A 24,909-nucleotide genomic window follows, 5' to 3' on the forward strand; every position below is an offset into this window, starting at 1 on the left:
TAGAAGATCGCCAAGATTAAAAATAAATAAATAAACATTTTTGCCACTATCCAGAAATTATAAGCTGACCTAAAGAGACCACGATAGACGTTTGCATTCACCTTCCAGTTGCATACAGGTGACACATCTGTTTTGTTCTCTTTGTGCAGAGGATAAGCACGGCGAGTGGCGACGGAAGACATTACTGCTACCCTCACTTTACCTGCGCTGTGGACACTGAGAACATTCGCAGAGTTTTCAATGACTGTCGAGACATCATCCAGAGAATGCACCTCCGCCAATATGAACTCTTGTAATCGCAATCACCGTGGAGCCTGTGGTTTTAAATCCTTTGCTACTTTTTCTGTCTCTTTTCTCTGTATCGCTCCACACAGGGTGGAACAACCCTACAGCGCACCCTTTCCCCCCCCCCCCCCTTTTTTTTATTGTTGCAAGATTTTTTTTTTTTTTTCTACTCTGCTTTTTTGTTTTTTGTTTTCTATTTGCGTCCTTATTTGTTTCCCCACACATGCCACTTTTTACCATTCCACTAGGCCAATGCTGCTCAGCGTGACTTGGCATACCATTGGGCCTCTTCAAAGCAGTGCGTGCAACTGACACACAGAGTAAAACTTAAGTAGCAATCAATCCCGCCGATAAGATTTATTTTCTAAATTTTTTTTCTTTTTTTTTATATATAATTGGAACCAGGGGTTTCTCCGGAACTGAACCGCTTTATTTTCAGCTCCGGGAACTTATCGGTTCCCGAGATACTTATCGGTTTAGAGACTGTGTTTACATCTCCCTCCTGGCGAAACAGTATGGCCACCAATTGCCGAGGGATTCGCGGGTCAATAGGAAGCCAAAATGTCATTGCTTGCGGCTTCCCGTTGGCCGATAACGGCAGCCATGTTGCGTTTTTTTTCCCAGTGAGGACGTACCGGCACCTGAAACAGTAGTAATCTTGGGAACAGGGAGGTGGTCCCGATTTTTAAATGAATCAATTTAAGATATTGGTAGGATTGCTTCTTTTCAACAGCAGTTTTCACTTACTCTGCCACTTTTTATAACAAAACTCCCCACTCTCCCCCGCCCCCCACACAGGGTGAGTCGTAGGCTGCCAGTGTTATGCCAGTTACCATCAGAAAGATTCCTGCATGCCTCTTCCTGCTGGGCTGAGCACGTGTGGGGCAGGGCCCTTGTACATCTGCCAGGGGGGCACATTAGTAGTGGGGATTGCACTCGTGTATTTGGGGTGTGCTGCTATCAGGAGGAAGCAGGATGGGTGGAGCTGCGTGCAATCTCTCCAAAAAAAAAAAAAAAAACCTAGGCACTCGTACATATGCAGCACTTTGGTTTTTATTTTTGTAAACGTTAATTTTTTTTAAATCGGATGCAGCCTTTTTTCCCCTTTGCGAGACGGCCACTTTATACAGTCCCCCAAACTCTCCCCCCCTACAAATATAAGCCGCTCTTCAGAATAAAGAGAGATCTCTGTAGGAAGCATGAAGATATGTTAACAGGCAATATCAACACCATTTTTGTTCACATTGAATGTCATGGATTGCATCTTTTTTAAATGTCGTCATAGTGAATCCTATATAAAGAAGGATCCGCAACAATTATTTTTTTTTTGGAGGGGGGGAGGACACCCTCCACCCAATAAATTGGCAAAGGCCAGCGAGGTCACTGAAAAAGAGGGAAGTTGATAGGATACGTTAGGGCAGGGAAGGGCCAACTCCAGAACTCAAGGGCCTCAAACAGGTCGGGTTTAACTGAGCCATCTGTGCTGAAGCAGGGCTATCCTGAAAACCTGACCTGTTGGTGGCCCTTTAGGACTGGAGTTGCCCCTCCCCTGCCCTAGGGGATATAGATGAGAAGCACTGGGTTTAACCCCCTTCCCTGGAGAGTAGCGCTCTCCTGTGCAAAGGAGTGAAAACCAAACATTTTGTGAACAGCAACTTGCTTTTAGTGGCTCTCGGAACAACAAAGGTTAAGTACCATTCCACTAAGCCTTAGAGCTACCTCTGTTCTTTTATTACCCAGCGGGCCCTTTTAATGCGTTACCATCCGTCAGTTGGCACTATGCTCAACCCATCCCTGTGTGGTTTTAATTAATTAAAAAAAAAAATTCTAGCTATTTTTCGTTAACATGACACTGAAGAGTACTTGATGGAGGAGAAAACAAAAAAAAAAAAGAATAATGCACTTTGTATCAGGTTAATAAAAAAATAAATATATATATATATACTGTTGAGGAATTATACACACAATGTAGCAGCACCAGAAATATTTATTAATGTCACAGTTTTTAGCATTGCCGAGTTGCAGGTCAACTGATTAAAGTGACCTCTGCTCTTAACCCTTCGTGGTGTCAGGAGAGGCCAGCGAGGCATTACAAAGCAATGTGTTGCTGGCCTTTTCCAACACCTGCAGGGTTAAAGTCCATTCCCTGGAACAGTATGTAGAGTAGGTAATGAAGAGGCATGGTAAAGATAAGCAATTTAGTTTTTTTTGTTTTACTTTATTTTTAAGGTGTTTTGTGGCTAAGTGTTTCTGCACACCTCAGGCATTAGAACTGCAGCTGCTTTCAGCCTCACGTCTAGGCAAAAAAAATACAAACACAAACAAAAATTACCACCCTCACTGATATTATACGTTCTGTCCACAAATGATCTTTTTAGCCTTAGATCATTACTGGACGCTGGTCCTCCTATATAGATTTTGTTTTCCCTTTTGATTTTGTTTAACTGCTGGTTTATTATATAATGTACAGATGTAAAATGTAATATTATTTTGTACAACTTTATTGAAAAAAAAAAATACTTGTAGAAGATCTTTGTGCCTTGATTATGGCTGTACCTGTCAAATGAGCTAAGATGTAAGTATGTTTTTGATTGCGCTGTACAGCTTGATGTCAAACTTACCTGCAGCTGTGACTGCAGCTAGGAACTATCTGTAGAATTTAGTTTTTTTTTTCTGGTTTATATAAAAGAAGGAAATGCTCTTTAGTACAAAAAAAAAAAAAAAACAACAAAAAAAATATAAATTATGCAAATTAACCACTTACCTTTACAAGTAAGGTCCTACAGTGACCAGTTATTGCAGCAAATATGCCTTTTTCCCCCTCTATTTTTATGTGCGGGCGAGGGATGGAGTGGAGAGTCTCAGCTTTAAAAACAAAACACAAAACAATTTATATGTCCACATTTGCAACATACAGTAGTGGTGTTTTTACTGGGAACCAAGGATCATTGAATTTTTTTTTATAATATATATACAGTACACATTATTATTTCTTCTAGAAAACCTTTGGTAATTCTTTGATCATTCATACAACGCTCACAATAGTGCCGCAAGGATATTGTGAATGTGTTTAACTATGGCACCATTAGTTAAGGCTTGTCTACCTTTGTAACAGCAGCAGCTTCTATTGTGCAACTTAGTAGCACGATGAGGGGGGGGAGGAGGGGGAGAAAAGGTGTAAACCTTTGTCTAGCCTGAGAAATTATAAGATGACATTTTTATTTCTCTTTTAATAAAGAGACACATTAGAAAGTTGGCTTATTTTAAATATTGTAGATTTGATATGTGTGAATATTTCTCAAACTTGAATAATTTATGCAAATGTTCTCTTAAAGAAGTTGTGGTACAAATATATATATATATATATATATATATATATATATATATATATATATATATATATATTTACACACATAGCAAGAACTGCTGTAGCAATAAGGCATGTCCTTTTTAGTAACTATTACACTGCTTTATATTTTATACATAGGTGTTTTATGTATGCGAGTATAGACTTTTCCTTGTGTCTGAGAACCTGTACAATGTCTAAAATTACAGTTGCAATAACAGACATTAAGAAGTTTCATTAGAGTACATCACAGACTTGTTAAGTAACATAAATACTTCAGTTGTGTCCTCCTTTAAACACGTCTGTGTTGGAAGGTGCAAAACAATATTTTGCAGGCATTGAGCACCGAAGCGGTTTGATTTGGGAAGGACCAGACTGTGCTCAGAATGTTTTGATACCCAAATTAGACATTGTGACTTATTGTCTCACTTAAATACAAGACCAGTAAGTTTGGTAAACACTCCCAAAAAATTGTTTTGTTAGGGAGCTTCGTGTAGGAGTTTGGTCTCCGGGCCTGTGGATTTTTTTTTTTTTTTCCCCAGGACAAAATGCATTCTGTATTGGTCGATTTTTGAAGAGGTGATGAGCAGGGGGTGACAGTCACAAAGTACCAAAGTAAATTATACATGTAAGTGCTGGAATGGTCTGCAAAGTATTGTAAACCACTCTTGTAATACAGGGGTTAATCCTCATTTTATATGTAATATATTTGCTCTTTATCAAGCCCCATGTGAAAAATTAGGACCACTGTTAAGATGGGTAATGGCACCATAGCTGTTTTTTTTTTTTCTATTTTTGTGTATTTATTCTTTAATTGAAGCATTCTCATTCCTTTTGACATACCGCATTTTGTGAATTTTTATTTTTTGGAGGAGACTAGAGATTTTGTGTAAATAATCCACTTGCCTGCTCAGGTGAGATTACCAAATTAACAAAAATGACACAACAACATCACACACAATCACATTTATTGTATCAAGCCATTATAACATAAAATATGGACCTTTTTAAACATCATTTTTGTTTCTAATATGAAAGAAGGCAAATGAACCCAAAACCTGAAGGGTTGACACCATGGGCAGATAAGGGGCCCAGAACACAAGGCATGTTGCATACTGTCATGTGGTTGGTACTGTAGGACTTTCTAATCTAGTGCAAACAAGTGGTAAGGCTATAAATCAATGAAGTTTTTTTTTCCCCCTTAACTTATAGGTAAGAGTCACATATTGTACAGGTACATCATTTAATAAATATATATTTGGTAAAATGTACTGGTCTATTCTAGAGAGAAGTATTGAACTTCTTGCCAGATGCTAAGCTTCCTGGTTAGTTTCACTTGGCATTGGTACCCTGCTCTCGGACACGTGGGGGGAGCATGGGGAAAAATGTTCTATCCTCTGTTTTCATACGGTTTCTTCATGCTTTACAATGCTCCTGATGTCACACTGGCTTTTCTTTTGTCGTTGGGTAAATTCTCAGTAAGTGATATGACCAGCAGTGAGCTAGTGCATAGAAAACAAGAAGCAAGCTTGCTGCACTGTAGGTGTAGATGACTGTATTCTCTGTTGGGAGGAAACACTTGGCCAGCGAGAAATCGGCAGAGGTGATGCTACCCTGAAAACAAAAATGCATTGCGATTACCAGCTGTTCTTCTGCAAGGACCTGCAATGCACTACTGTGTCAGTGTGTTACAAGAGTCTGGTAGTGAAGGAGATGAAGCAGGAAATATGCCACATCGTGCTTAGTGCAGGTGCAGGGTGCATCTTTGTTAAAGAGCTGTAAAGAATACTGGTGACCACTAATCTTATTAGAGAAGAGTCCTGTATATTTTACCTCCGTTTTGAAAACCTATAATGCTTCAAAGTTACGGGGCTAAATGTTCTTCAGTAAAGATGGATGAAACTTTCACCCAAGATTGTCAATGCAGAAACCATGTACACTTTCATGACCTTAATAACCAGCCAGAAGTGTACATGGGAACTTGCCCCATGTGGTAAGAGAATATTAGAGGCATTTGTGGGTGTGGCTACACTCTGGAGGTTTGCATACCGTAGGTGGGAAAATGTGAACAACATTGTATTTGCTATTTATTGCTTCCAGGCTTTAATTTTTTTTTAAAGAAAGATAAGCCCCAAAATAAGTGGTTAGTGATCTTGTTTGGTTTTAGACTAAATTAGCTTGCACTTTTGCAGAGAGCAACGTCGCAAACAGTATCTCTGCTTTCCATCACGGAATGTTTGCTCAGAGCCGGGAAGAAATATCACCCTCAATAACTAACTAGCAACATAATTGGCTGTGTAGATATCAGAAGTCAATTGCTTATTATAAATTCATTTACAATTCTGGTTTCCAGTGGGAAAATGGAAAGTTACTTGGCACTGGCCAAACACTGCATTTTTTTTGTAACAAATCTATTTTTTCTCACTCACCTTTCATGAGTTATTTTAATTGGGAAAAACAACTCCAGCCTAAATATGTTTTACATTAGATGGCAAAAAAACAAAACCCAAATGTTTAGTATTCCCCATTTAATTTAATATGGTGAAACGTTGGTACTGCTAGCAGTTATTTCATGCAATAAAGAAGTGTATTACCTTGTGGTAATCCAACTCATGGAGTGCCTTATGTCTGCAATTTGCAGAACATTGCAAATTACCGTAATATTCAAAGATCATGGTGTTGCCTAATGGTATCCACACATGTAATACTGTATCACAACAGTCAAATGGAGTAATGTCCTCTTGACCTGTGTTTTTTTTAATTTTTTTTTAAAGTCTTGTGAAACCAGTTTCTCTAGCACGTGGTCGCTCTTTTCCAAAAGTCCAGACAAAGACTAAAGTAAACATTTTTTTTTTTACAAATCTTATTTCGAGTTTTAATCGCTGAATATTTTATATCTGAGTGCCTCTCTTGGAAGACCTCCATTGAAACAATGGTACTAGAATCTGACATTTCAGCACTTGAGTTGCTTCTCTGGCAGGTACTTTTTGTGTGTGTGAGATGCACTCCTACCATATGGGTAGTCTGGACAAAAACAATGAAACTGATTCTTTACGGCTGTACAAAAACATTCAGACAGACACCTCAAAAAAAAAAATCAGAAAAAGCATCATTTAGGGATTTGTAATTGCTCAAAGTTGTTTTTGTTTAACCAGATTTTGATTTTAACACATTTGAGATCCAAACATGTGAACATAAATGTAGTTAATGAAACAAAGACTGCAGGTTATACATTAAACTTTGAGTGCTGCCCTCCCATGCAGTAACTCCAACTGCAGTTAAAGTGAGATTAGCAATATAAACGCCAAATGTAGACTGTATTTGAAATTACATGCCTAGGGCCGTGTACATAGCTGTTATGAGAAACCGGTCATGTTCCATCAATACTGTGACCTCATAATACAACTCCTACCAGTGGTTCCATGTGGAGTTCACTTGTCACAAATTAATGATTAGTATGAAATTCTTTGAGTGCAGATTTACCCAAACTAACCTTAAAACATTCCAGTTTGGCCAACATTTGCATGCATGTTTTTATTTTTCTAATATGATCACTGCCGTTATTCCTTCCTTTTAAAAGAAGTAGAAAATATCTAAATGGGGGCTAAGTAAAGATGATATTCACCTTGCAGTGCAATAAGAGATACTGTATGGAGAACTGCTGAAATAAAACGTTGCTAACACATTTTTCTGGTATCCAGCTCACCTCCTGTAGCGAACTAAATCAATTGGACAATACTCAGACATGTTAATAATGACCCCCACCTCCACGGATTACAAATCTATATTTCTATATGAACTGCTAGAATAATAGTCTAGTTTAACAGTACCAGGATGAAGCTTGGGTTGTTTCTGTTCCTCCAGCTGAAGGATGGGACGCTGATCTCGGGCACGTTTCCTCCGTGGAGTACTTTGCAAGCATTGTGTGTGTGGCCACTTAGGATTAACCTTGGCTGAAGCAACCGCAGCAACTATTAATTCAGGAGAGCAGAGGCATTATCACATGCAAGGCAAACATGGCAGCAAACTACCTACTTTTAACAAGTGGTGAAAAGTGTGGTGACTCAGGCTAGGGATGGAAAAAAATCTCGGGTGCCTAAAATGTAAGTCCTGGTTGCCTATCAGTCACTGCTGCGACTGCCCACAGCACTTCCATCATGCTTTGCTAGCACGATAGGATAGTTCATGTTATGGGTGACAGGTCAGTTAGCGATGGCGGTGCATTGGATGGGAAAGGAAACGGCACTATTCCTGTGCAGCTTACTTGGGGGAGGTGGAGAGGAGTTTGGGTATATGTCTGTTAATGTGACACACTAAGAAATTCAATCAGAAGACACACGGGGCAGGATATGAGGGATACATAATGTTTGGACAATGTTTGATTAGCAAACCTTTTGAGATGCAGCCTGAGAGAGAACATCATATCTCTCCTGAAACAGGACTTTCTTTTCCTCCGGAGAAGCAGAATCTTCACCGGTACATTCAGAGTCACTTTTCCGGTACAGAGGATAGTGCTAACCAATAATCAGAATGTTAGCGATACCCAAACATACAGCAGAGAAGGATGATACAGTGGGCATGTTTAAGAAGGGGTCGAGTATGAAACAAAAGTTTTCAACCAATTTGTATAATAGGTTTTGCTTTTTAAATTATATAAAGACAAACAAGTAAACCGAATATATCAATAAACAACGTGCAGTATAAAATAACCAAACACGACCAACTGGGTGACATTGAATGTCCTGTTCCTTTAGAATATAAATGCAAGCATTTGAACCGCTGTATACTGATTAAAAGTTTAACCTCTGGTCTAGATATCTTTTATATGCTCAGGAACTACAGTAAGGCGTGTGTCCCGGTCCCCCCCCCATGCAATATAGTCAGAAGCAGTTAACAATTCATCAAATCTATTGACTAAAAGATTATTTCTATGTAACAATGTTAACATCCACATGCAGCACTCTTCAACATCCCTCCCCTCCTCACCTGTAAAAGGATTGGTGCTGATGGAGGCAGCTGTTCAACATCTCTGCACTCCTGGTTAACATCTGGATTATTACTCTGTAAAGATTGAGGCCACTGATTGAATTGTGTAATCATGTATTAAATAACTTCAAAATTTAGGCCCAACGAAATCAGACAAAATTGCAAGCTGAAGGAGTGCAAAAACTTTAGAAAGTCCTGATGATTTTAAAAACAACTTCCCTCCATCCTTTCACTATAAAGAATAACCAACACAAATTGACAAAGGGTCTCCATTGTCTAACACAAACTTTCATTGTATTGTTACACACTTAATTGGTATATATTTTAAAAAAATGCTCAAAATATCTAAGTGTACAATAATACAAGTGAATAAGGAAAGGGATACAGCCCTGATGAAGTTGCCAATACTGTTGCCATGAAACGCATAGGGTTACGCAATAGGACTGTTCACCAAGGAGTCTGGGAGAATCAAACAGCACTATACGGAAGGAGCTGTGGAACCAGGAGAGTTATCGCGATCGTGGCAGGGGTCTACTGTGTGGATGCACATCTCTGAAGTGTACCCAGATCCAGAAGTGGCTACACAGCACACACCGCTCACCACGAGGTTCCAGCTCTCCATCTGAGGAGAGAGAACTTTCTCTGAGGAGAGAGAACTTTGTACATCCGTCTCATGCGGAGAGGGCTCTGAATAGCTCTCCCCTCTCAAACTAGCTTCACCCCCAATTCTCGCACTGTCAATGCCTCCTGCTCTCCTATCTCTGGAGCAGTTGTGAGGTGGGGGCAACAGTGGAGCTAAGGAGTGAAATTTGAAAGGAGCCTGCGTCTAGGGCAGCGGTGCGCAAACTGGGGCGCGACCCCCAGGGGGGGCGCGACACTGCCGACGGGGGGCGCAGGGTTTACAGAGGCCCCGCGCGCTTCCCGAAGGCACTTAAATTAAGTGCCGGGGGAGCTGCAGGGCCTCTGTAAACCTAACTTACTGTGGCTCTGGCGGCTTCCTCTCTGTGTCGCCATGGCAACGCGGCGTCAAAATGACGCTGCGAGGTCATGTGACGTCATGTTGCTATAGCAACGTGACGTCATTACGCCGGAGCGCGGGTAAGTTGGGGTTGGAAGGGGGGCGCGGGAGTGAGGGGACAGCCGGCAGGGGGGCGCAGGGAAAAAAGTTTGCGCCCCCCTGGTCTAGGGTACTCAGATCAGAGATACAATACTTACTAATTAACTTAAAGTATCTCCCACAGGTCCGCGCTCCCCATAAACTACAGCGCAAGGCTCTGTTTACTAGCTGTACTCTCAGCACAGATAGCTCGGGCTCTAAAAAATGCTGCTACTGGTCCAACTCACCGACATGTATTCCTTCCTTTTTCTCCACTCTCTTTCTATATTTTATTCTTGGTATTCACTCAACAGTCCTCAGGTTTTAACATTTAATCTATATTAAAAGTTCAATTTGCTATACACGATATATGGTCAATTGGCTAATTGTATACCGATTGTTCATATAATTGATTATTACATTATAATAAATACAGCCTCGCCTTATAACTCTATAAGCAAAGAGATAAAGATACAAAGAAAGATACAGACTGGTTCTTACTCTATTTCTAAAGAGCAAAGTTACCATCATTTTAACATGCCACTAAGACAATAAGTTACATACAACCAAACAAAGCCAAACCTGGTCAGTCACTTTTAAACTAATTGCCTCTCATTCTGCTTCAGCAGCTTTGTTACTCCAGTTCTCTCTCTGATAGTTATCTTTTTAAACCTAAAAAACTATCCTACACCTGAGCACTGAGAACTTTTGATTTAAGTTCCACCAAGATTTTACATGACTTCATAAGGAGTATATTATTAACCAATTGTCCAGTATATCCTAATTAACAATACTAGTTGACCTAACGGGCAGCGCCTGTATTTTTTAGCTTGTTCATTATCACAATTAAATTATCACGTTGGTCTATGTTGCACCCTGTGTTTGTTTCATATTTTTAAGTCAAAACTCTATTGTCAGTCAGTGAACACAGTTGTATGTCTCCCGTCCCCCTTTTTTTTTGTTGTTAACCAAACCAATGAAATATTAATTTTAGCACCTATCCATACACCCATTTGGAGTGCACTTAATAGGATCTCCTCTTCTCTGGGGTCTCCTCCCAGTGTATTCTTTTGTTACTTTCCTTATATGTATAAATAAAATAAACTGTATTTTTGACTACATATTTATGTTATGGAGGTTAAAAAAAAAGTGACAAAAACCCTCCACCATACAGCAAATAAAAATCCCTTGTGAGCACATTCATCCTCTCTAACCCTGCTATTCACCATTGTCTCTTAGCATATAATGCTTCCACTGCAGCTAGGAAATCTGGGAAATGACAGAAACCCAGCGTACCACGGAAGTAATAACTATATTTTCAATGAATAAATACAGTGAAGTGTTAACAATTGTGTAGATACCACAGGAAGAAACACAAACAAAAACAGTATTTCAATATATTTTCTGATTTCATCCGCCCATCTTACTTGTTGTCGTCTTGGTCTTTTAATTTCCCTTGAAATCCTGTCAAGCACCATCTATGTCCAACAACGATCATTTCTTCTTCCGATCTTCGTCCCACTGCCATTTTAATTTGCTCACCTTTGTGATGTCACAGACGTGTTTGGTTTCTAACTCCATTCTTTTACGCTTCTGAATCATCTTCACATGTAGGGTTCAAGTTTCACATCCATACGTGAGCACAGGCCAAATACACTGGCCAAAAACTTTCCTCTTTAGGCACAGCCGAAGGTTCCCTTGAAAGATTGTCTTGTTTCTTCCAAATGCGTCCATCCCATCTTCATTCTCCTATTGATTTCATATAAAAAGGCTCCCATCCATAGTAACTTGCCAGCCAAATTAAGCAGTTTGACTTCTTATAGTTCTATTCCAGCGGTGCGCAAAGTGGGGGGCGTGACCCCCAGGGGGGGGCGCAAGACTGACTGTGGGGGGACACAGGGTTTACAGAGGCCCCGCTTGCTTCCCGAAAGCACTTAAATTAAGTGAGGGTGGGGGAGGGGAAGTGAGGGTGGGGGGGGGGAAGTGAGGGTGGGTGGGGGGAAGTGAGGGTGGGGGGGAAGTGAGGGTGGGGTGGGGGGGAAGTGAGGGTGGGGGGGGGGGGGGGAAGTGAGGGTGGGAAGTGAGGGTGGGGGGGGGGGGGGGAAGTGAGGGTGGGGGGGGGGGGAAGTGAGGGTGGGGGGGGGGGAAAGTGAGGGTGGGGGGGGGGGGAAAGTGAGGGTGGGGGGGGGGAAGTGAGGGTGGGGGGGGGAAGTGAGGGTGGGGGGGGGGGAAGTGAGGGTGGGGGGGGGGGAAGTGAGGGTGGGGGGGGGGAAGTGAGGGTGGGGGGGGGGGAAGTGAGGGTGGGGGGGGGGGAAGTGAGGGTGGGGGGGGGGAAGTGAGGGTGGGGGGGGGAAGTGAGGGTGGGGGGAGGGGAAGTGAGGGTGGGGGGGGAAGTGAGGGGGGAAGTGAGGGTGGGGGGGGGAAGTGAGGGTGAGGTGGGGGGGAAGTGAGGGTGAGGTGGGGGGGAAGTGAGGGTGAGGTGGGGGGAAGTGAGGGTGGGGGGGGAAGTGAGGGTGGGGGGAAGTGAGGGTGAGGTGGGAAGTGGGGGGGAAGTGAGGGTGAGGTGGGGGGAAGTGAAGGGGGGGAAGTGAAGGGGGGGGAAGTGAGGGTGGGGGGGGGGAAGTGAGGGTGGGGGAAGTGAGGGTGGGAGTGAAGTGAGGGTGGGGGGGGAGTGAAGTGAGGGTGGGGGGAGTGAAGTGAGGGTGGGGGGGGGAAGTGAGGGGGGAGGAAGTGAGGGTGGGGGTGGGGGGGAAGTGAGGGGAGGGGGGGAAGTGAGGGTGGGGGAGTGAGGGTGGGGGGGGGAGAAGTGAGGGTGGGGGGGGAGAAGTGAGGGTGGGGGGGGAAAAGTGAGGGTGGGGGGGCGCAGAGAGAGGGGACTGTCGGCAGGGGGGGCATTCCAATTCTATTCCAATTATTTAGATCTTTGCCGAGCTCGCGTTTGTTGAACAACACATTGGTCTTGCTGAGATTCAGCTGGAGGCCCACATTCTTACTTTCCTGTGTGAGTTCTCTGATTTGTTGCTGGAAGTCTTCTGGTTTTATGGCAAAAATAAACTGTCACCTGCAAATCATAGGTGATTGAAGTATTCACCGTTGATTTTGATTCCTTTTTGCCCCCCAATCCAATGTCTTAAACAATTCTTCAAGTGTTGCAGTGAAAAATCTTTGACATGGTGTCTCCCTGCCGCACTCCCTCGCTGGTCCTTACCTTGCTTGTATCTTCATGTCATCTAATGGTTTTGGTGGCACTCTCATAAATGTCCCTTACAATATCAATGTACATGTCTTCAACACTGCCTTCTTAAAACAGCATAACGGTATCTATGCAGGAAGGGAACTGTGTGTCTAACATAATGGCGACTTTAAATTTCCCATGGGCCAATAGGAAGCAGTGACATCATCCAGTGCGGCTTCCTGTTGGTCAGCGGGACCGGGGGACATTGAAACTTCACAGGGATACTAGCATCGCTAGCGAGGGAAGTATCTCTGGAAGCACGGGGTCCCCGAAGCTGAAATTAACACAGTTCACCCCCCGAAGACCTCCCTGCTTCAAAACTGTAATTAAAATAAATAAATCAATCAATGTGCCGAGGGGAATTTGCAAGTGCTGGAAATTTAATCGTTACATTTCCAGCACTTGCAAATTTTCCCTCTGCCCATTTAGCTATGATACAGAATGGTGTGGTTCTGTGGTATTAACCATTTCCTGCAAACATATTCAGACACCTGTAGGGCTATTACTTTAACTGCTCATATAACAGTAAGAGTCTAAATTACAGGCAACTATTTATGATTTTTGATTAACCTCTGTCTATACATAGGCTCATAGTCATTGCATAAGCCTCTGCGGACACTTGCTATTGAGAAGTTTATAGGAGGTTAAACCTCCAGCACCTGCAAATTGTCATCTGCCTATTCAGATATGATACAGACTGATGGTGTTCTGGGTATAACAACATTTAAATATATATGGCTCCCTAAGACTATATCTACATTTATGTAGTTCTCTAACGAGGCGGTTTTACAAGATAAATTGCCTTCGGAAAGTGTTCTCTCTCTGCATACACCTGGCATAGTCAGCCAGTAAATCTAATTAGAGTCCCCTCCCTACATATAGGGGTCTGGCAGGGATTACTTAAGGAACCCAACAGTCATACACCGCATTTCAACCATCGCAACCCTCATTATTTTTATATTTTTATTTCATATGATTATATTGATGTATTAAAGTACCCCCTGTTAATCACTGTAATTAATACCTTCATTGTTACTTTATATGTAATACAGATGCAGCAGCCATTATCTGACCATTTCTTGGGTTGATTCACGCACTATAGTGCGTGGTGGTCTGAGATGGTCCCCTGTAGACTAAATGGCCCATCGGATTAACACAGCAGGGACCCCTGCTGTGTTAATCCTACGGGGTCTTCCTGTCTGTAAGGGACGCGCAGTAAGATATAGGCTGTATCAGTTACTCTATCTGCGCACCACTAACAGGTGATTGTGGAGGTTTAATTTAATTTTAATACTACAGTATTGTAGCAGGGCGTCTCCGGAGCTGAACGGCATTGATTTCAGGTCCGGGACCCCTTACTTCACGAGTTACAGGCCCCATTATGGGGTGCTGGTAACCGCGGCATGTTAAAATCCTGTGTGTCACGTGACCTTGGGATTTTAACATTGCAGGAGATACGGCACCCCATAACGGAGCCTGTATCTCTAGAAGTAGGGGGTCCCTGAGGCTAAAATCAACTTTGTTATATGAACAAGAAAGCATAACCGCTGATCACAAATGTTCTTTTCACTTCCTGAATAGTCATACTGTGAATTTTGATTAAAAAGAAGGTAAATTCTGCACAAGTGTAAGTCTTTAAAGTTATGATTCTCTAAGACCATTTAGACATTTAATCCCATACAAATTTGTTCTGCATTCCTCTGGATCAACATCACTAGACAGAGTAGGACCCTTAAGATCACAATTAATATAGATGAATCTAGACACCTAAATGTCCCTGAAACAGAACCACTGCAAAAGACAACATCCGATTTCTTAAAGAAAAGGATTCCCATGGAAAGCAGTTTGAGTTTTTCCTTTGCAAATCTGGTGTAATTCTTTTTCACTGCTTCCCTCTCCCTCGCTCCCCCCCCCCCCCCCCCGCCTCACTTCTGCAGCTGGGAGACTGTAGTAAATAAACCCCAGTGTCCGTCAGATGTACATGATCATACACAACCACTAAATTGTATAAACAAATCTTGCTTCTTACCATCCGGGAGCAATTTAGCTTGTGTGAAACCTTAACGAGTTGAGTTTCTGCTGCTTTACATATCGCACAGCCGTCACCCTCCAGACCAATGCTATTGACCAGAACAAAACTGAAATAAGAAACAACAGGGTGTGGAAGGTACTTGTTATTAAATGATTATATATCTCTATCAGTAAGGGTCACGTAGTATGTGATCGAAAATACCAGCAAAGCACAGTAGTGGACAAAATAAAGTATTTATTGTGTCCAATAAGCAAACATTTAGCCCAACCTTTCGGTGCCCAGGGGGACTGAAATGTCAGGCTAAATGTTTCCTTGTTGGACTCAAATACTTTATATTGTCCACTACTGTGCTTTGCTGGTATTTGGGATCACATACGTGACCCTTACTGACTTACAGTTATACCCCCTCTCAATATATATATATATATATATATATATATATATATATATATATATATATATATATATATATATATATATATATATATATATATATATATATGCTAAAGTGAATCCCTGTGCTTCTCCCTTTGGGATAGCAATCAATGGGGAATATATATATATATATATATATGTATGGTGTAAATAGCTATAAGAAAAAAGGAGACTTTTGGTATACATCCTTTGATCAAATAATGCCAAGCCTGCTAACCACGTCAAGGTAAGTCTCTATAGCAGGTCCCTACGCTAAATGCATACTAGTGTTGTGAAATAAGCCCAGAAGGGGTTAAAATATCAAAGCATATGCTTGTATAACCTAGTGTAATTACAAACTGGTATATACCAGTACAGATACTCACATGTAAGTGAAGTGGAATAAGGGGACCTTGCTAGGAGATTATATACCTAGAAGAGGAGGGGCTGGCCTGCCACAAACTGCTCAATAAGCAGTTGCAGGTGATTGGCTAAATATATTCAATTACACCATAGTAGTGTTGCCCTCTAGGAGCGTGCTGCTAAGGATTAAAATCGGCCCAACAAATAATGTAAAACAAATATATAATCACTGCGCTTCTCCATGTAAAGAGCATGCAGCTAGTGAAGGAAATGGCCATACAAATGTGCAAAACAGAAAGTGAATCCCTGCGCTTCTCCCATAGGGATAGCAATCAATGGGGAATATATATATATATATACACATATATACATACACATACATATACATACACATACACGCATCGGGTGCATTGTAAGGAGTCCCAACCCTCTCTAATAGCGCGTTTGAGATCAGGTGCATTGTAAAGCTTCGTCCCCGGTGGCCGCGACGGCGTGCGCGCCGCACATGAAGCACAGCCCTCTATGGGGCAGGCCCAGTTGGTGTCGAGGCGGCCGAGCTGTGGCCACGTCACGGCAGCGGTTCAGCCGCCACACCACACCCCCTATCGGTTCTCCTGCTCTTCATTGGAAGCGCAAACGCAGACAACAGGTCACAGCTGAAACTGGTGCGCGCGCTGCCAGGTGCGCCGACGCGCGCATGCGTGCATGCAGTGACTGGGGCCGCAGCCTATGGAGCACCAACCCTCTCTAACAGTGTGTGACTTGCAGGGAACCCTGTTTGAAAAACACTGTAATAGACAAAATCCTATCTCCCTCAGGGACTTTACGCACTACAGAGGAGGTGTTTGGCAGAAAGATTATATGTATTGCTGCTCATTCAGTTACAATAACCACGTGAAGATTGTCAGTGTTCGACAAACCTATACATTTGCTCGCCCCAGTAAATATTGGCCCAAGCAGCACATGTTTGGTACTAGGTGGCGAGTAGATTTTTTTGGTGATTTGTCAACCACTGAAGATTGTAATAAACAAAAAGAATGGTATTGCCCAGTGCATGATCCTCTGGCTATAAAGAGGTTCAAAGGTGCTCAAAACCAACAAAGTGTAAAAATATATCCTAATGAAATGATTAGTTAGTGAGGTGCCTTCCAAATAATTATCAACCAGCTTCCAGACCCACGTATGTGCCTGAGGCTGGACTCAAACCAAAGTCTTGTTAACTCAGTCATTTACAAAGGAATTCACACCTGTCTGTAAATGCATGCCAGTACTTCTCATACAGAATAAAAAGTAGACATTAAACAGTCCCTTTACAGTGAATGGTCATCATGACTTCATCTATGTACAGTACCCAACAAAGTCTACATTAAAACGGTATGGATTGTATTGCATTAAAGTAGTAGTAGAAGTAATGTGCAAGCATGGATCAATAAGTGAAATATGCTATGTTAATCTTCATCAAAATTCAGGAGATTTTTAAAAAAAAATGTTGGATGCCATCTGAAAATATGGTAGGTCCATACTAGGATGACAGGACAAACCATCCATAGTCTGCGCTCTGTGCAAAAAACGCGCATCTGCCAGTATCCATGGTTCTATTCTCACATATACTCAAGTGACCAATGGATTGAAAATGGTCTACTCACTTAATCCCTTTGCGAGACACTACTTTTCCAGACGTGATATTGAAAACCTTTTCAAATCGGTTTAATTTATGAGTAGTCATTCTGTAAAGAAGAAGAAAATGGTGACATTGTGTTTTTACTCATTTACGTTTAGTTTCAGGATGTAAACACCACACAAGGCCAAGTTTAGATGAAATCACAGAATCTGCAATGATATACGGTACATATTACGAGTGCAGTCACTTTCGTTTACATTTTAGTTTTACTTTTGTTTTGTTTTTTTGAAGGGCATCCCTCCACATTCTTGCAGACGACTTCTAAACGTCACTGGGCATTTCTAAATAGGAGGAAAGACTTCTGCAAATCTTTGCTGCCGGTGATATTACAACATCATGGGACGCTTTAATCCTAGTCTCTGATGATGTCACAAGGCTCTCTAGGAAGGGAAAGCCAATATACATACAGGGTGTGAGACACGCAGGGAATTCTGGGAGAAGAAATGGAAAACAAAGACATTTCCTATACAGTCAAAATCCTAGGAGGACCTTTTTGGGGGGGAGGGGTTTGGAGAATTAGGGTGGAAGTTGCAATTGGCCTCATACTTGCAATGGATCAGCGTCAAAAACACTGAATAAGCCCAACTAAATAGAAATGTTGAGAATCCTGCTGAGGATTAAATCTTTTTTTCGGTTGTTTCAATATTTAGCAGTGAGCTTTACCAAACTTCTCAATTGTGTCCGAGTTGAGACATTACAAATGTTTTATGTTAATTTCAAGCAAATTAAATCACCGATGTACCGATAGCTTGAAATCCCTGCTGTTCTCCTGCCACCTGTACACTAATTAAGACTAAACTTATCTTTACATAGTAGATGAGGTTTAAAAAAAAGATATGTCCATTGAGTTCAACCTATGTTAAATATAGACAGATTTGTATCCTATATTTGTATTTTACAGTATTTTGATCTAGAGGAAGCAAAACAAAAAAAAAACAGTGAAACATTCAATTATGTCTCATAAGGGGGGGAAAAAATCCTGACTCCAAATAACAGCAATCAGATTTCTCCCTGGATCAACATCCGTTCCATGTTTACTTATTTGATATATCCCAGAATACCTTTCCTTTCTAAAAAGATATCCAACTTTATTTTTTAAAGATATCTACTGTATCTGCCACAGTCTCCATCGGTAATGAATTACACATTTTAACTGTCCTTACTATAAAGAACCCTTTCCTTTGTTGCTGGTGAAATTGCCTTCCCTCCAACCTTAAGGGATGACCCTGTGTCATTTGTACTGCCCTTGGGATGAATAGTTCTTTTGAAAGCTCCTTGTAGTGGCATGCATATATTTGTATATAGTTACCATATCCCCTTTTAGACGCCTCTTTTCTAATGTATACAAGTCTAATTTAGCTAGCCTCTCCTTATAAATCAGATTTTCCATCCCCTTTATTAATTTGGTGGTTCTTCTTTGCATTATTTATTGTTCCATAATGGAGTGGTGCCCAAAACATACTCCATATTCAAGGTGTGGTCGTACTAATGCTTTTTTGCAGTGGCATAATGATGCTTACTTCCCAGCCATACCCCGCTTAATGGAAGATACGATCTTATTTGCTTTTGCAGCGACTGCCTGACACTGGGCACTAAAGGTAAGCCTGCTGTATGCAAGCACTACTAAATCCTTCTCCATCAAGGATTGACCTAATTTTGCCCCCTTTAATTTGTAGGTAGCCTGTTTATTCTTGTTTCTCAACTGCATAACCGTATATTTATCTGTCACAGATATAAAACAGCGCTAAAAGTGACTATATAATAATGACAAAATGTTAGAATTATGAAAACTAGAATGAAACTTAAATAATAATAAAAAGGGAACACTTAAAAATACTAAAAAGGATTAATAACTATGTAAAAAAAATACTTAAATATGTAAGAGTCCAAGCAATATAAATGACCACCACAATGGGACCTTTGGGAGTCACAGGCTGCCTTCTCCACAGGGAAAACTGATCCCAATGATAATCTAGAGAGAGGGGGGAAAAACAACAAAGAGGCGCACTCTCCTAGTATAATATTACTGGAACAATTTAATACAAAGCTAAAAGCAACAATGGTTAAACTCACAAACATCATATGTAAAATCACACTTATGAGTACAATACTCAATAATAAGTCCCCATCTCGGCTGCGTAAACACCACGATCTTTCCTCGTATTTGGTCAGCAGTAAATGATTCTCATGAACAGGAAACCGGAAGTAAAGCAGGTGCGCTCCACTCAGTCCTCCGGCAAGTAATAACTATGCCTGGAGATTCACCCGTCTCTTGCGAATGGTCCCAGAGTGGTGAACCGGACAGTCCTTGACTGAGCCTTTACTCCGTCGTTCCGTTCTGCGTCTGCCATAGTTCAGTCGGGATATGAATCGCCGAACACATTTCGTTGCGTCTATGCAACTTCGGCACAGGTTAAGGTGCTTATGGATCCACCCATACTCATATTGAAGACAATCCAGCTGATAATAATCTGGTATTAATTACTTATACTGATCCCACAGAATCAACTCAGTAATCAGTAAGAGTACGGTGGTAACCATTGCAACCTTGTAAAATACTAAGCATGAATATATTTTAAAAGCAGAACAATGGTATTCGTAATATTAAAGACTAATAACTCTCAATACATGTTTAAAATCACTCAATAAATTTAAGTTGATTAATCATACTAAAAATCCAATGAACATTTGAGTACTAGTTAAATATAGATACATAGATTTTACCAATATGAATATGCAAACTTCTAGAGTAATACCCCGGAAAAAATGTGTCCTATACCTGAATGAATGTACATAGGATATTGGATCCTTAGAGTCTGATTTTACTATCCAGAGTCAGCTACTAGTTAATAAGTTTTTGGCTAAGGGATATGGTAGGGGACAGGTACTCAAGACACTAGATTCGGTGAAGCAAATGGACAGGCTTTGTCTTTTAGAACAATCTAGAAACATACTGGTGAAACGATGTGGTACAAATAAGAATGGAAATTTGGTTGATTCACTACATGAAATCCCAAAGTTCATTACTAAGTACAACCCACGTGCATACCTGATTAAGAAAATTCTAAACAAACATTGGAGAATCTTAACAAGTGATCCCTGTATTGGTTCAAAATTGCCCAAGCGGATTCCAGTGGTTTTCAAAAGGGCTAGGAATATGAAGACCATCTTGGCGCCCAGTAAATTGAAATCAGTGAAATCAACCAATCTAGCTAGAAGGACATCTGTGAGTGGTAACCAACAGTGTGGTAGAGGACGTTGCATTACGTGCAAGCATCTCAAGTTAACACAAGTCAAGGACTGTCCGGTTCACCACTCTGGGACCATTCGCAAGAGACGGGTGAATCTCCAGGCAGAGTTATTACTTGCCGAAGGACTGAGAGGAGCGCACTTGCATTACTTCGTTTCCGGTTCATGGGATAAGCATTTACTGCTGACCAGACACGAGGAAAGATCGTGGTGTTTACGATGGGGACTGATTATTGAGTATTGTACTCATAAATGTGATTTAACATCTGATGTTTGTGAGTTTAAGGCCTGGGACCCGCTGCACCCGGCGGCGCGGGCGGCTGCACAAGCTTTCCCCATCAGCAGGGGAATCCTCCCGAGCCGGTCCCCCCTGACGGCACAGCTCACTACACGCTGTGACGCGTCAGCCGCTAGGGGATTCAAGAGAATTGTAATTCCTAGCGTCGACGCGTCACGTGGTGTGGCTGTGAGCCAATGAGGAGGGGAGGCTTCGGGAGGAGGGGAGGCTTAGGGGAGCGGGGAGGAGAGTGTGGAGGGAAAGCAGCGTGAGTGCCTGTCTGTGCCTGTGTGTGCATGAGTGTGTGTGTGTGAGTGCATGAGTGTCAGCGTGTGAGTTAGTCTCCTGCTGCAGCCGGATACAGTGTCCCTCTCCCAGTGCTGTCTGTACAAGCCCAGCCAATCACACACCTAGGACAGCCCGCAGCAGCTCCCTGCTGCAGCCCGAGCCCGTGGAAGGGGGGGGGGTAGCGGGTCCCTCCGCTTAAACCACGCCCCCCTGCTTAAACCACGCCCCCTCCCTCCCACTCCAGCCCCCGCTCCCTACAGACCGCATATCGCGGTCTGTGTCTGTCAGCGCCCCACCTGTCTGCAGTGCTGGCGCGCTGACGGAGGGAGCGGGGCCTTAGCCTAACCATTGTTGCTTTAGCTTTGTATTAAATTGCTCCAGCAATATTATACTAGGAGAGTGCGCCTCTCTTTGTTGTTTCCCCCCCCCTCCCCTCTCTTTATATTTATCTGTATCAAACCTCATCTGCCCATTTACCTGCCCAAGTTTCAAGTCTACCCAAGTCCTTCTAGGACTCAAAGGGTTTAAGCTCACCCATCCCCACTTTTTAAAGTAGTAGTTTTTTTTTTAATTTTGCTGTATGGACAGACCTACTGCGGCCATTCTCCCTCCAACAGAGGTAAAAGAGAGATTTCAGTTTAGTGTTAGGACCTGCAAATCTGGATATGCCTTGACGTGGCTTGCAGGCTTATAATGCTTTGGCCAAAGGGTTTGACTAAATTACCCTTACTCGTGAGAATATTATTATTGAAGTATTTGACTATATACTATTTACTATGTATTTTGTCACATTGGATGTAGCATTGGACTTTTCTGTCTTTTGTTGTATACATTTGGCCAAGCTCAGTAGCACTCCTTTTGACATAAATATATATGTATATGATAGGTTTTGGGGTTCTAAGCTTGCTATGAATTGTGTTTGTTTACTTCTACACCAGTCAATAATTCCACGGATTGATTCTTGTTCCAGTTTATTCAGAAACAATAGAAGGCATTCTGCATCATGTAGGTCTTTACAGGTATTCTCCATTATGAGTATTTGATTTCAATACATACAGACATATAACCTTTATACCTAAAATGCGCACAGAAAAAAATTGATGCGCTTAAACACGGGCTCCAATGTACATACAAGCTGGTGTCTAATGACTGTGTCCTAAATAGTGGGAGAATGGTGAGTCTAATACCTGGAAATGGGGATGAGGCTATAACTGTTGCCACACTGCCAGTCGTTAACAGCTAGCCTTGATATAGCCTTGTACAGTAATTAAAGTAAATAACCTAATGATATAAAGTAAACCACATGTGTGATTGTAAGTGACATGAACCAATGGAGGTGCTCACATACAGGGTCTTGATCAGTCTTGGGGTTGAAACAATATAAACAGTGTTCAGTCTTTGTGTTTTAACGTCCAAATTCTTATTAAATGCAGAATCAATGCAGCCTCTCAGAAAAAGGATAAGCAATCCTTAATTAATGCAACGAAAACCTCAGAGAGAAAAATATAAGAAAAAGCACAAAAAAGCAATGAATAAAAACAATTTTATAGGTAAAAAAAAATAGCAATAATTTAAGCACAGGCAGTGCATAATTGAAAGCATAAATACAAAAAGAAAAATAATAAAAAAAACACAAAGGACTATGCCTGAAAGCACTGGGACTGCTGCCGGTGTGCCAGAAGTGGCTGTTCAGAACACTTTTGCTTTCCCGTAAAGCTCAAAAGCCTTTCCCCGTCAGATGGTGCCGAATGGGTTGAAGGAGGTAGAAGTGGTAGCTTGCCGAATTTGACCGCGCTGTTGTGTCGCTAGGTAAGTGATGTCGTCTCCTGGGTGATGGTCTCAGTAGGTTCACATTCACTGGTTGGTGCTGTGGCTGGCTGGTGCTCAAACCTCTTCCCCGATACCGGAAGTGACGTGGGGCACAGGAATCTGGGTATGATGTCAGTTACCGGATATGATGGTATCCCCGTTCGTGGTAGGCTGTGTTCTAAGGCAGGCCGGTGTCCCTCAGGCCAATTAGGCTAATACCATCCTTCAGAGCTCACAATGAGGCATGTCTGCTTGCTCTATTACTGATCAGACTGTGACCCGTAGTTGTCTCCTCCTCCTACGTGTTTCTCTAATCAAGTATACCTCACTCCCGGACATCCGGACCTTCCCAAATATGGGCCTGCACCCAGTCTTTCCCCAGCTGTGCTCTTTATCAGTATGTTTGTTAAAACCTGCTATGCCATCCTGTACTCCTACATTCTACTCCTTAAAGTCTGTGTCTCATTATATTCTATGGCCTCTTCGTAGTACTTTCTTCCTGTCTATAGACAAGTTATGCCTCCATAAACATAACAAGAAATGCGGCCTTGTTCTAACCGCTCAATAACCTTGTTCTTTTAGAAAATAAATTATACCTCATTATATTTCAGCTCTGTATTTATTCTGCATGAACTAATTGAGTGTGAGTGTGTGTGTGAGAGTGTGTGAGAGTGTGTGTGTGTGTGTGTGTGTGTGTGTAATCCCGCTCTTATTTACCTCAGACTAACATCTACTGCTGAGGCGGGGGCCTGAGTCCTGCTTCTACATACCTTACCCCCACACGTGGCCGTAGGTCAGACAAAGGGAGGGAGGCAGGCTGCAGTAATAGTTATAACACAAGGGTATTTATAATGTAATTATCGCTAGGCACCAATATAACTATGATCCTCAAACGTGAGAACCATTCAGTACATACACAACGCAATTAGATATAAACACTTCACACATGACGCTGCGCATGTACCCGTGTCTCTCCCCGTGATCACCTGACCCTGCGTGTAAGGACCTGTGCACCCAATTAGAGCTCTTAGATTGTGTATAAACGTAGCATGTCTGTACTTCGCAAATACTTTGGTACCCTTTTTACTGCACTTGGCTTACGATGAGGATCCCTCTGACAGCAATCAACATTCCGTGCACTCTCCACCACGGATCTGCTGGGCCTTGCTGCACCAGGTATTGCTCTCCCTCAGTGGATTTCCCCTCTTGCTCAGCGGGACTCGGACTGATCAAACCTGAAGGCATTCAGGTTTGTGCAGCTATCTGAGACAGGGGCTGCTCTCCTGAATCTATCCAGCTCTGGTCTCCTCATGCTCTTCCCTGTGTCTCTCCTGCAGTTCCAGGTTCACTCCCCTCTGAAATGTTTGCACTCATTGGCTGTAATGTCATGTGTCCCTATTTCAGACTACAATTCCCAGATGCCCATGCTCTCAGTAATTGGTTCACTACCAGCAGCACACACCATAGATGAGCACAAAAGGGGGCTACTGTGTGTGTGTGTGTGTGTGTGTTTGTGTGTATATATATATATATACATATTTATATATATATACACACACATATATACACACACATAAAAAACTGTGAGCGCACACTCCTGAGATAAATATAATATAGTAACAATTTAATAAAGTCAGTAAATGATAAAACAGAACTGAAGGTGGAAATGACAATCCTAAATGAATAAAATGCACATGAACAATAAATACAGAGGAATAATAAGGAATAGCGGAGGATGCTGCAGCAAGTAAGGGGTTAATCCTGAGGTAAGATCAGTCTGTAATGAGTCCCGTATATTAATATGCCATGTAAATCCTCCTTTGGTAAAATAGGTGAAGAACTTTAAAC

At 42.0% G+C, this 24,909-nt stretch overlaps 2 protein-coding genes across 4 annotated transcripts in view; one reads left to right on the forward strand and one right to left on the reverse strand.

The window, feature by feature from the left end:
• The window catches only part of GNAL (G protein subunit alpha L), a 340,967-nt gene extending 336,065 nt beyond the window's left edge, over window positions 1–4,902 (forward strand). For all 3 annotated transcript variants that reach the window (XM_075585384.1, XM_075585385.1, XM_075585386.1), the window contains one exon: window positions 150–4,902. In XM_075585384.1, coding sequence (XP_075441499.1) covers window positions 150–296 — 147 coding nt within the window. In that variant the 3' untranslated portion in view covers window positions 297–4,902. The remainder of the gene's footprint in view (window positions 1–149) is intronic.
• Window positions 4,583–24,909, reverse strand: part of MPPE1 (metallophosphoesterase 1) — a 55,352-nt gene continuing 35,025 nt past the window's right edge. The window contains exons 5-10 of the mRNA XM_075585387.1: window positions 17,404–17,484; window positions 14,978–15,086; window positions 8,618–8,692; window positions 8,023–8,145; window positions 7,462–7,602; window positions 4,583–5,245 (exon numbers count right to left, since the gene is read on the reverse strand). Coding sequence (XP_075441502.1) covers window positions 5,072–5,245; window positions 7,462–7,602; window positions 8,023–8,145; window positions 8,618–8,692; window positions 14,978–15,086; window positions 17,404–17,484 — 703 coding nt within the window. The 3' untranslated portion in view covers window positions 4,583–5,071. The remainder of the gene's footprint in view (window positions 5,246–7,461; window positions 7,603–8,022; window positions 8,146–8,617; window positions 8,693–14,977; window positions 15,087–17,403; window positions 17,485–24,909) is intronic.

Source organism: Ascaphus truei, chromosome 2 (assembly GCF_040206685.1).
Source record: "Ascaphus truei isolate aAscTru1 chromosome 2, aAscTru1.hap1, whole genome shotgun sequence".
Classification (NCBI taxonomy): domain Eukaryota; kingdom Metazoa; phylum Chordata; class Amphibia; order Anura; family Ascaphidae; genus Ascaphus; species Ascaphus truei.